Below are 10,042 nucleotides of genomic sequence, written 5' to 3' on the forward strand. Positions count from 1 at the left end.
GAGCGCAGCCGAGCGCAGCCGATCCCGCCCCATGCCGGGCCCGCGGTCGCTGCTGGGGCTGGGGCTGCTGGTGGCGGCGGCGCGGGCGGGCGGGCGTTGCCCGGGGGGGGGCTGGCACCGGGACTGGCACCGGGACCGCGGCTGGTGCCGCCCCCACCGCGCCATGCACGGGCCCAGCGCCGGGCCCGGCCCGCGGGAGCTGCGCTTCCTCGGGTAGGGCTTGGGGGGGGAGCCGGGGGTGGGGGTGGGCGGAAAATGGGCAGAGGGGGGGCAGAATGGGGGGGGAGGGGGTGCGGTTGGGGGTCCGCAGGGTGCAGGGGTGTGTGTGCAGGGGGTGGCTGGGGGTCTTCAGGGTGCAGGGGGTCCACAGAGTGCTTGGGGGGGGAGCTTGGGGGTCCCCAGGGTGCGGGGGGGTGGTGTGATTGAGGGTCTGCAGGGTGCGAGGGGGGTGGTTGGGGGTCCACAGGGTGCAAGGGGGGTGATTGAGGGTGTGCAGGGGGGGTGATGGGGGTTCCACAGGGTGCAGGGGGACTGAGGGGGGGGGTGTCTTCAGGGTACCAGGGGACTGATGGGGGGTCCACAGGGTGCAGGGAGGTTGCAGGGGGTGGTTGGGTGTCTGCAGGGGGTGGGGAGGGTGCAAGGGGAGTGACTGGGGGTCCGCAGGGTGCAGGGGGTGCCTGGGGGTCCACAGGGTGGGGGAGGGGTTGCAGGGGGTGGTTGGGTGTCTGCAGGGGGTAGGGGGGGTGCAGGGGGTGGCTGGGGGTCTTCAAGGTACAAGGAGGGTGATGGAGGGTCCCCAGGGTGCAAGGGGAGGTGGTTGGGTGTTCACAGGGTTCAAGGGGGGTGGTGTGGGGGTCCGCACGGTGCAGGGGGATGCCTGGGGGTCCACAGGGTGCAGGGGCAGTGCAAGGGGGGTGGCTTGGGGGTCTGCAGGGTGCAAGGGGGTTGTCTGGGGGTCTGCAGGGTGCGGGACATGGTTAACAGGGTGGAGAGAGGCACTGGGGGGGGTGAGTCGTTGGGTGGGATGCCTGGGGGTGCAGAGGTGCATGGAGTGGGGGCTCAGCACCCTACCCCCACCACCCCCCTCACTTGCTGGCGCTTTGCAAAGTCAAGGGGATGGTGGCTGGCCCTGGGCTGGCCCTGACCCCAGAAAGCCGGGGTCCGGCCGGGGGTCTGGGACCCCCAGGGCTGCCACCCTCCCCCCCCAGGCAGGAGGAGGCCCAGGCCATCGACCAGGAGCTCTTCACCGAGTACAAATTCAGCGTGGACCAGCTGATGGAGCTGGCGGGGCTGAGCTGCGCCACCGCCATCGCCAAGGTGGGCGCATGAGGCGGGGAGGGGGTCCTGGCAGGGGTCCTCAGCATCATCCCCCAGCATAATCCTGCTCCTGGCCCCCTCCAGGCTTACCCCCCCAGCTCCTTCACCACCAGCCAGCCCGCCGTGCTGGTCGTCTGTGGGCCGGGAAACAACGGCGGTGACGGCTTGGTCTGTGCCCGGCACCTGAAAATGTTTGTGAGTCTCTTGTGCGAGCGGCTGCGTGCTCCCCCCGGGGAGGGGGCTCGGCCCCGTGCACCCCCAGCCCCACAAGCTTCGGGGTTCTCGCTCCTCCAGCTGGTGCTGAGCCCTGCCCAGCTCCCTCCTGCTCTTGCAGGGCTACGAGCCAACCGTCTATTACCCCAAGCGGCCCAACAAGCCCCTCTTTGAAGGTTTGACCACCCAGTGCCAGAAGATGGACATCCCCTTCCTGCCCGAGTTCCCGGCGGAGGTGAGGAGCCCCCGGCTGGGGAGCAGCTGCCCTTGGAGCCGTGTCGGGGGCTGGTTTTCACCCACCGCCTTCCCCGCCGCAGGCTGCGCTCATCGACGAGCTCTACGGCTTGGTGGTGGATGCGATTTTCGGGTTCAGCTTCAAGGGAGCGGTGCGGGAGCCCTTCGGCAGCATCCTCGGCACCCTCGAGCGCGTCACGGTCCCCATCGCCAGCATCGACATCCCCTCGGGTGAGTAACTCCGGACCCCCCAGGGGAAGGTGCCTCTGGGGGGTCTTCCCAGCTCCAGCCTGGGGCTCCTTGCAGGCTGGGACGTGGAGAAGGGGAAGGCGGATGGTCTCCAGCCCGACATGCTCATCTCGCTGACGGCACCCAAGGCAGCAGCCAAGCATTTTGCCGGCCGCTACCACTTCCTCGGGGGCAGGTTTGTGCCCCCCGCGCTCCAGAAGAAATACGCTTTAAACCTGCCGCCGTACCCCGAGACAGACTGCGTCCTGCAGCTGACCTAGGGCTGGGGCGCAGCGGGGGCTTGGGGTGCCGGGCTAGGCTTTGGCACGGCAGATCAGGGTCTCATTCTGCCAAAGCTGCAGCTCTCCGCTAGGAGGATGCTCAGCGCCTCACTGGGCTTCGGTCCTACTCAGCTCTGCCACGGGGTCGAGGTTTGCAGCGGACTCAAAGCCCCCAGGAGCCTGGGGGTGATGGGCCGGCTGCCGGGGGACTCCGTTTGGGGTTGCTGCCTCATCCGAGTGTTTGTAGGTGTAGACAAAATCCAGGACGCTGGGGTTTGCCACGTACGTTGCACTTCTGGATAGTTTTACTGCAATAAAGATTTTATTTGTGCCCTTGAAAATGTGGGGGCTGTCCCTCTGTGGCCCTCTGTGACAGACCCATGGGAAACTGGTGTCCCCCCCCTCGGGGCTGGTGGGCACTGGGGTCACCCCTGGCAGAAGGAAGGCTCCCGGGGGTGGTGCAAAGCTTGATCCAGCTCCAGACCAACCAGTCCCAGCCCAGTGTCTCCAGGCAGCGAACATGCAGCTGGGGGCCTCAGTGTTGGGCTCCACCTGGGAAGGGCCCGGAGCACCCCCTGGGCACCAGTAGGCAGGATTGGGACCCTCAGAGCCAGATGGTGCAGCTGTGCAGGGCGGCAGCCTTGGTCCCTGCTCACTCTGGCTCCCTCTTCCTCTTCTTCCTCTTCTTCCTGGGCCTGTGCCCAGCGTGATCGGACCCATCTGTGTCTTCTAGAGGTACCTCGGTCTCAGCTGGCTCTTCTTTGTCCTCCTCCTTCTTCTTTTTTGGCTCTTCCTTGTCTTCCTCCTCCTCCCGATGCTGCCGCTTCTTCTTTTCTGGCTCTTTGTCTTCTTCCTCCTGCTGCTGCTTCTTTTTCTTCTTTTCTGGCTCATCTAGCTCTTCGTCTTCCTCCTCCTGCTTCTTCTTCTTCTTCCTCCTCTTTGCAGGCTTCTCTTCCTTTCCTGCCACCTCCTCTTCCCTGCTTAGCTCCTGCTTCTTCTTCTTCCTCCTCTTTGCAGGCTTCTCTTCCTTTCCTGCCACCTCCTCTTCCCTGCTTGGCTCCTGCTTCTTCTTCTTCTTCCTTTTCACGACCTTCCCTTCCTCTCCTGCCAGCTCCTCTTCTCCACTTGGCTCCTGGTGCTGCAGCAGCTCGGGGTTGGCTCTGTCCCTGGACTGTTTCTTTTTTTCCTTTATTGTTTTCTGCCCCTCAGCTGGGGGGCTGTTTTCTGGGGGCTCACGCTGCTGCTCCTTCCGTCGGTACGTGGCCAGGAAGGCTCGCTCCTGCTCCTCCAGGCGCGCCAGCTTGGCACTCATGGTCAGGCCGTGACGGGCACCCCTGCAACACCGGTGGGCAGCACGGGTCTGGCACCTTCCTGGTGAAGAACCCTCCAGCCCAGCCTGCTCAAAACCCTGCCAGGAGGGGGGAGCCCAACCACGCAGCCCCCCCCAACCACTTACTTGTGTGCCGTGCGGCCGCCGCATGCTCGCATCAGCTCCTCATCCGTCAGCCTGCGGGACACAGATGGGACGCGTCACCCCCAGCATCGGCATGGGGAGGAGGGCGGCCCGGAGTGGGACTCCCCCTTGCAGCCCTTGTCCCCCACATCACCTCACCTCCTGGCTGAAGAGAGGTCCAGCTTCTCCTCCTCCTCCTCCTCGCTGCTCTCCGAGCCAGTGGGCAGCTTCGCCGACTCCTCCCCGGATGCTGTGAGCGTGGCTGACTGCGGTGGGGAGAGGCAGAGGGGCTGTGAGGAAGGGGGACAAAGAAAAGGGGGCCCTGGGGGGGGCACAGCAGCGACTGGCTGGGGAGGCTGCACTGCAAGGGGGGCGCAGAGCTCACAGCAGCTTCCAGAGCCACAGCTGCTCGCCGAGCCGTGTCCCCAGGGCCAGTTACCTTCACGAAGCGGCCGTACAGCATGCTGCCGGTGCCGCCGGCCTTGCGGGGCTTCTTAGTGCTGATCCAGGCTCCCTGCTCAGAAAGGGTCTTCATGGCAACACCGTCCTGGGGTGGGGGGAGAGAGATGCAAAAGGCTCAGGAGCAGTTTTCTGAAGGGCTTTGCCCCCTCCAGCACCGTGGTCCCCATGCAGGGTGCTGCATGCTGTGAAGGGCTGCAGGGACATTCGGTGGCAGCACAAAGCCCACCAAAGGGGGACCCCAAAGCCCTCCCCGCCTGTGGCCCCGTCCCAGCCCCACTGGGGTGCCCCCTCGCCGCCCCCAGCCCTACCTGCCTGGCCTCCACTGCAATGTTGGCAGCTGCCTTGTTGAAGACGTGGTCCCACCAGTGGAAGGAGAAGGGCTCCGCTGCGTCATGTCCCACCTGCGGGGTGCAGAGGGGCCACCAAAACGGCTGCAGCCGGCGACGACCACCGGGTCCGAGCCCGCACCGTGCAGGGGGCTGCACTCACCCCCGCTGTGTCACACTTGACCTTCACCCGGATGGCCTCGGCGATGCCGTCCTCCCGCTTCCCCAGCCCCCGCCCTGGGGACAAGAGCACCCGTCACCGGCCGCAGCGGCTCCCCCGGACCCCCCCCACTGCCAGGGGTTGGCCAGTGGGGGCTGGGGCTGCTGCGAGACCCCAAGTGTGGGGGGCGAGGCCGCGAGGCGGAGATCTGCTCCTCTGGGAAGGGGGCTGGGGACAGGCCATGAGACCGGGGAGCGCCAGGGACCTCCATGGCCTGGGGGCCGCCAGGGCCTGGGACCCCCGTGGCCTGGGACTGCTGGAGCCTGGGGACCCCTGGGGCCTGGGACCTCTGCGGCCCAGGGACCACCAGAGCCAGGGACCCCCGGGGCCGGAGGACCCCTGGGGCCTGGGGATCGCCAGAGCCGGGGACCCCCATGGCCTGGAGACCGTTGGAGCCGAGAACTCCCGGGGCCTGGGGTCCCCCGTAGCCTGAGGCCCCCGCGGCCTAAGGACCCCTGGGCCTGGGGCCGCTGGAGCATGGGGACCCCCGCGGCCTGGGACCCCCGCGGCCTAAGGACCCCTGGGCCTGGGACTGCTGAAGCCTGGGGACCCCCGCGGCCTGGGACCCCCACGGGCGCAGCAAGGCCGGGGCGAGCGGGGGGCAGCGGGGCCCGCAGGCCGGGCCCCCGGGCCGGCCCCCACCTCTCCGCCAGCCGTGCCGCCGCAGCTGCCCCTCCGCAAACCGCATCCCGCGGCCCGGCGGCTCCGTGGCGCTCATGGCCGGGATCCGGGGGGGTCCCGGGGCTCCGGGGGGTGCCGGGGGGGCCCGTCCGCCACCGCCCGCCTCCAAGCCGCCGCCGGCCGGAAGTGCCCAGCGCGCACGCGCAAGGGTCAGGCGGGGTCACGGCTCTGCGCGTGCGGGCGGGGCGGGGCGGGCACGCGCCTGGCGGGAACAGCGGCACGCACGCGGGCGCGCGCCTGCAGCACGCACGTGCGCGCGGGTACACGCATGAACACGCGTCTGTGCACACAGCTGCACGCACACACACGCGCGCGCGCGTGCACATTGCACACGTGCACACACATCTACACGCGTGCATGCACGTACACTCAGGCAATGGGGTGCATGACGGGGTGCATGGGGTGCATGACAGGGCGTGCATTGGGCATGCGGCATGCAAGGTGTGCGTGGAGTGCATGACAGGGTGTGCAAGGGGTGCAATGGGGTGCATGACAGGGCGTGCATGGGGTGCATGGCATGCAAGGAGTGCAGTGGGGTGCATGACGGTGTGCATGGGGTGTATGGCATGCAAGGGGTGCAGTGGGGTGCGTGATAGGGGGTGCATGGGGTGTGTGATAGGGCGTGCATTGGGCATGCAGCATGCAAGGTGTGCGTGGAGTGCATGACAGGGTGTGCAAGGGGTGCAATGGGGTGCATGACAGGGCGTGCATGGGGTGCATGGCATGCAAGGAGTGCAGTGGGGTGCATGACGGTGTGCATGGGGTGTATGGCATGCAAGGGGTGCAGTGGGGTGCGTGATAGGGGGTGCATGGGGTGTGTGATAGGGCGTGCATTGGGCATGCAGCATGCAAGGTGTGCGTGGAGTGCATGACAGGGTGTGCAAGGGGTGCAATGGGGTGCATGGCATGCAAGGGGTGCAGTGGGGTGCATGGCATGCAAGGGGTGCAGTGGGGTGCATGATAGGGAGTGCATGGTGTGCAAGGTGTGCAGTGGGGTACGTGACAGGGCGTGCATGGGGTGGGTAGTGTGCAAGATGTGCAGAGAGTGTGTGATAGGGCATGTATGGGGTGGGTGGCATGCCAGGGGTGCAATGGGGTGCATGATAGGGGGTGTATGGGGTGCATGGCATGCCAGGGGGTGCAATAGGATGCATGACAGGGGTGCATGGCGTGCAGGGTGTGCAGCGGGGTGCACCCGCGTGCAGCAAAGGCACCAACTGTACTTGGCACCGCTGCAGCTGTCGTGCACAGTGCCCACATTTCACCGCATGGCTGAGGGGGTCACGGGACCCCCCTCCCCTGCTCCAGCACCCCTGAGAATCACTCGGGCACCTCCTTGTGCTTGGCTTCCTCCTCCCGCGGCGCCTGCTGCCATCCCCTCCCCTCGGTAAGAGGCTGGGGGCTTATCCCAGGGTGGTGAGAGCAGGGAGCCTGGCAGCAGCCTTGGCCGCTCCGTATTTCCCTGCTCTGTCTGCCAGGAGCCAAAAAAGCAGGAATAACCTTCGCGGAGGAGCCGGCTTATGGCCACAGCCCGGGAGCCGGGAAGCCAAGGCAGAAGGATGGGGAGATTCCCACCAGGATGGGGAGATTCCCACCAGGATAACGTGATGGAGCAGGACCAAGCATCCCAGCCCCGCAGAATCCACCAAAACCAAAGAATGTGGCACGGCGCGGGAGGTTTCTCCTCCATCCCTGGCAGGTGGGGCTGGAGCAGCCCCCCTGGACAGCCCGGGGTCCCAAGGGATCGGGATCAGGGCTCAGCTCCATGGCTGGTACTGGCCGTGGGACATGGGGCACAAGCATTGTCCTTTGTGTCACCGCTGCCAGCACCAGCCGGGAGCACCCCAGCCCCTCTTCTGGTGCACACAGAAACCTGCTGGGTGTCGTGGGTGACAGCCGCTGGTGCACCCATGGGTGCCAGCTCCAGCAAGGATCCCAAGGATCCCAGGACCACCCTCCGCTGCCGGCGCATCCTTCAGCCCTGGGGCAGGCTGGAAGACTTGGGATTTTGTTGTTTCCAAAGAGAACAAACGACAAATCCCAGTCTCCATCCTGCTCCGGGCACAGGCTCCAGGCTGGGCACCACCGGCTCCAGCGCAGCCGACGCCGCACGCTGGGAATGCTGCATCCATGTGCAAACACCGGTGAAACATGCAGGGAACAAAGTCTCGTCTTGCTGGAAAAATTAAAAATAAACCAAATCAAACCCACGGGAAGAGGGATCTGAGGGGTGCCATGGTCGCATCCTGCTGGCGGGCAGCCGAGCGAGCTGGCCATGTCCCAGCTGCTCATAAATCGTGGATTTCTGTGCTGGAATGTCACGGGATTGAGCAGAGGGGCCAAGGAGCATCGTTCCTCCTGCTCCACCTCCAGCCCTTCCCCACAGCAACTGGTGCCCAGCAAAGATGCTGCAGCGTGCAATATACACACCTACATACACACGTATATACGCACCTATATCTCCCTCCTCGTTTGAGAGGTTTGATTTCCAAGTTGAAAGTGGTTTTTTGGGGAAAAGACTCTGGTTCTCCTCCAGGGAATGGTGGGGATAAATTGGAAAGAAGTCCTTGATGGCAGAAATCTCTCCAACTCAATCAGCCAGATTTGCCACTACCCGCTGAGGAAACGGCTCCTTCTGGTGTATTTTAAAGGAAATAATTCGATTTATCAGAGGGAAAAAGGAGAGGCAAGAGCCAGCGAGGAACACCTTTGGGCAATTCCCGCGGGAAGGAGGGAGATAAGAGGGAGAAAGTGCGATTGTTCCTTTGAAAGAGGGGTGTGGAGGGGATGATGGTGTCACTAAAAAGCTCCCTGTCACCAGCCGGCAGAGAGACCCCCGAGCCCCCAACCCACACCCAGGGCTGGAGCACCAGCATCCCTCCCCCCTCCAGGCATGTGGGACCACAGCCCAGCCACCCCCCACCTGCCGCCCCTTCTGGGGAAGCCCCAGCCCCTTCCCCACCAGCTTTTCCCCCCCCATTTGGAGAAGGGGGGGACACTGCTGCTCCCCCCCCGCCCAGCACTGAGGCCACCAGACCCCAGTGGCAGCTCCACCATGGGGGGTCACGATGCTCTTCTGCTCCCCAGGGAAGAAGGACCAGAGCACCAACCCCAGGGCAAACCCCACAAAACGACGGCGCTCAGCACACCCTGGGGGGGGGGGGGAGCACCCACCCCTCGGCCCTCACAGGAGTTCATTCCCCCAGCGCATCCCCTTCGCCAAAGCCGGAGCCACAAATCCGTACGGCAAAGCCCCCCTGGAGCAGCACGGAGGGCGGCAGCTTGGCCAGATTCCCCAGGGAAAGATGGAGAGTGGGGGGATGAACATGGGATGCAAAGGGAGGCTGCAAGCCGAGAGCCCCCTGTCCTCATCCTGATTTTAGCACCTGGGCTGGTGGGATGGCAGCAGGTGAGGAATGATCCCGAACTGACATCGGAGTGGATGTTGTGATGTGGAGGGACGGGAGGAACAGGCTTTGCTGCTTAATGTTTTCCTGCTTAAAAGAGCAGAGAGACACCAAGGACCGAATGGCCTGTGAAGACTCAGCATTCCCAGCTCGCTTCTCCCCCAGGTTTATCTTCCTCCTGTGGGAAGCACCGGAGAACGGCTTCCATGCACTTGCCGTGGTCCAGAGCCTTCCCTGGAAAAGCAGGACCCCAGCTTAAGAAAAAACCATCCTAGCAAAAATGAGAATCACGTTAATTCTCCTCGCTAACCCGCAGCCTGCGCTGCCGGCGGGATCCCTCCACCCCACAGGAATTTCCAGGCACCTTCGCCCACCGGTGCCCAGCAGCCAGCTCCATCCCCACCACGCTGAAGCATCACCAGCTCTTCCCACCTCGCTGGGCCAGCAACGGGCACCCCCAGCCCCACCGGAGCCCGACCGCTCGGTGGGCTCCTCACCTTGGACCCACTGAGCGCCCCTCCCCCCCCGGGTCCCTCCTGCGTCGGAAGCGGGGGGACAGGTCGGAAGCACCCATCCTGCCCGCGAACAGCCCGGGTTCGCACCCCGTCAGCACCTTTTGCTAACACTGAGCCGAGAGGGACCATTCCTGGCTGGCAATGAGAGGCTTTGGGACCAGTTTTTGCTTCTCAGAGCACAACCTTACGGCAAAGACGGGGGGCAAAGAGGGGGGTTTACACGGGGACAGAGCCTTCGCGGAGCTCAACCGACCTCAGCGCGGGCGCAGGACCGCGCCGAATCAAAGGTGTCCCCTCTACAGACCCTTTCAAACCCATTTTTAGCTGCCAAGGGGCCAACCTGCAGTGTTAGGGCAGAGCTGGGACCCACACAAGCCTTCGCACGTTCTTTTTTACATTCGAAGTTGCAAAAAAAAAAAAAAAAAAAAAATCCACCGGTGTGCAAACCTCCAAGAGATTACAGCTCGCCTTTCTGAATCCTCAGCTAAAAAAAACCCCGTCTCGTCGCGACGCACACAGACGGAGGCAGGAGCTCTTCCAGCCCGCGCGTGCTGCCGTGTTTTCTCGAGCAACCGCCGCTCCGTCTCCACTCTCCAACACCGCAGAGCACCGACAGATCCCAGCTCCAACTCTGGAGCACGCTGGGTGCAGCAGGTTTTTTTACAGGTATTCCTCCCGTTCCCTCTCGCTGCCCGATCCTCCCCT

At 64.7% G+C, this 10,042-nt stretch overlaps 2 protein-coding genes across 3 annotated transcripts; one reads left to right on the top strand and one right to left on the bottom strand.

Moving 5' to 3' along the window:
• The first annotated feature begins 6 nt into the window (after positions 1 to 6).
• NAXE (NAD(P)HX epimerase) lies at positions 7 to 2,614 on the top strand. The gene is made up of 6 exons (XM_055696821.1): positions 7 to 213; positions 1,209 to 1,317; positions 1,402 to 1,512; positions 1,652 to 1,765; positions 1,848 to 1,995; positions 2,071 to 2,614. Exons 1-6 carry the CDS (start codon positions 32 to 34, stop codon positions 2,271 to 2,273), a joined length of 867 nt encoding a protein of 288 aa, XP_055552796.1. The 5' UTR covers positions 7 to 31; the 3' UTR covers positions 2,274 to 2,614.
• Positions 2,577 to 5,530, bottom strand: LOC102048353 (G patch domain-containing protein 4). Of its 2 annotated transcripts, XM_055696779.1 has the most exons (8): positions 5,377 to 5,530; positions 4,678 to 4,751; positions 4,497 to 4,589; positions 4,166 to 4,273; positions 3,886 to 3,992; positions 3,730 to 3,780; positions 3,313 to 3,607; positions 2,577 to 3,240 (listed from the first exon to the last, which is right to left on the bottom strand). In XM_055696779.1, exons 1-8 carry the CDS (start codon positions 5,450 to 5,452, stop codon positions 2,926 to 2,928), a joined length of 1,119 nt encoding a protein of 372 aa, XP_055552754.1. In that variant the 5' UTR covers positions 5,453 to 5,530; the 3' UTR covers positions 2,577 to 2,925. The 2 variants fall into 2 exon arrangements, with proteins under 2 accessions (XP_055552754.1, XP_055552753.1); XM_055696778.1 differs by having other exon boundaries at positions 2,577 to 3,607.
• Between the last annotated feature and the right edge of the window lie 4,512 nt (positions 5,531 to 10,042).

The sequence above is a fragment of the Falco cherrug genome, chromosome 19, assembly GCF_023634085.1.
Source record: "Falco cherrug isolate bFalChe1 chromosome 19, bFalChe1.pri, whole genome shotgun sequence".
In the NCBI taxonomy this organism is placed as follows: Eukaryota; Metazoa; Chordata; class Aves; order Falconiformes; family Falconidae; genus Falco; species Falco cherrug.

Bases quoted from the DNA above. Each gene is read 5' to 3' on its own strand.
- LOC102048353 (XM_055696778.1), bottom strand. From the start codon at position 5,452: ATGAGCGCCACGGAGCCGCCGGGCCGCGGGATGCGGTTTGCGGAGGGG. The intron at 4,752-5,376 runs GTGGGGGCCGGC...TCTTGTCCCCAG, and splicing joins GCGGCACGGCTGGCGGAGAG to GGCGGGGGCTGGGGAAGCGG. The intron at 3,781-3,885 runs GTGAGGTGATGT...TGTGTCCCGCAG, and splicing joins GACCTCTCTTCAGCCAGGAG to GCTGACGGATGAGGAGCTGA.
- NAXE (XM_055696821.1), top strand. From the start codon at position 32: ATGCCGGGCCCGCGGTCGCTGCTGGGGCTGGGGCTGCTGGTGGCGGCG. The intron at 214-1,208 runs GTAGGGCTTGGG...CTCCCCCCCCAG, and splicing joins CGGGAGCTGCGCTTCCTCGG to GCAGGAGGAGGCCCAGGCCA. The intron at 1,318-1,401 runs GTGGGCGCATGA...GGCCCCCTCCAG, and splicing joins GCGCCACCGCCATCGCCAAG to GCTTACCCCCCCAGCTCCTT.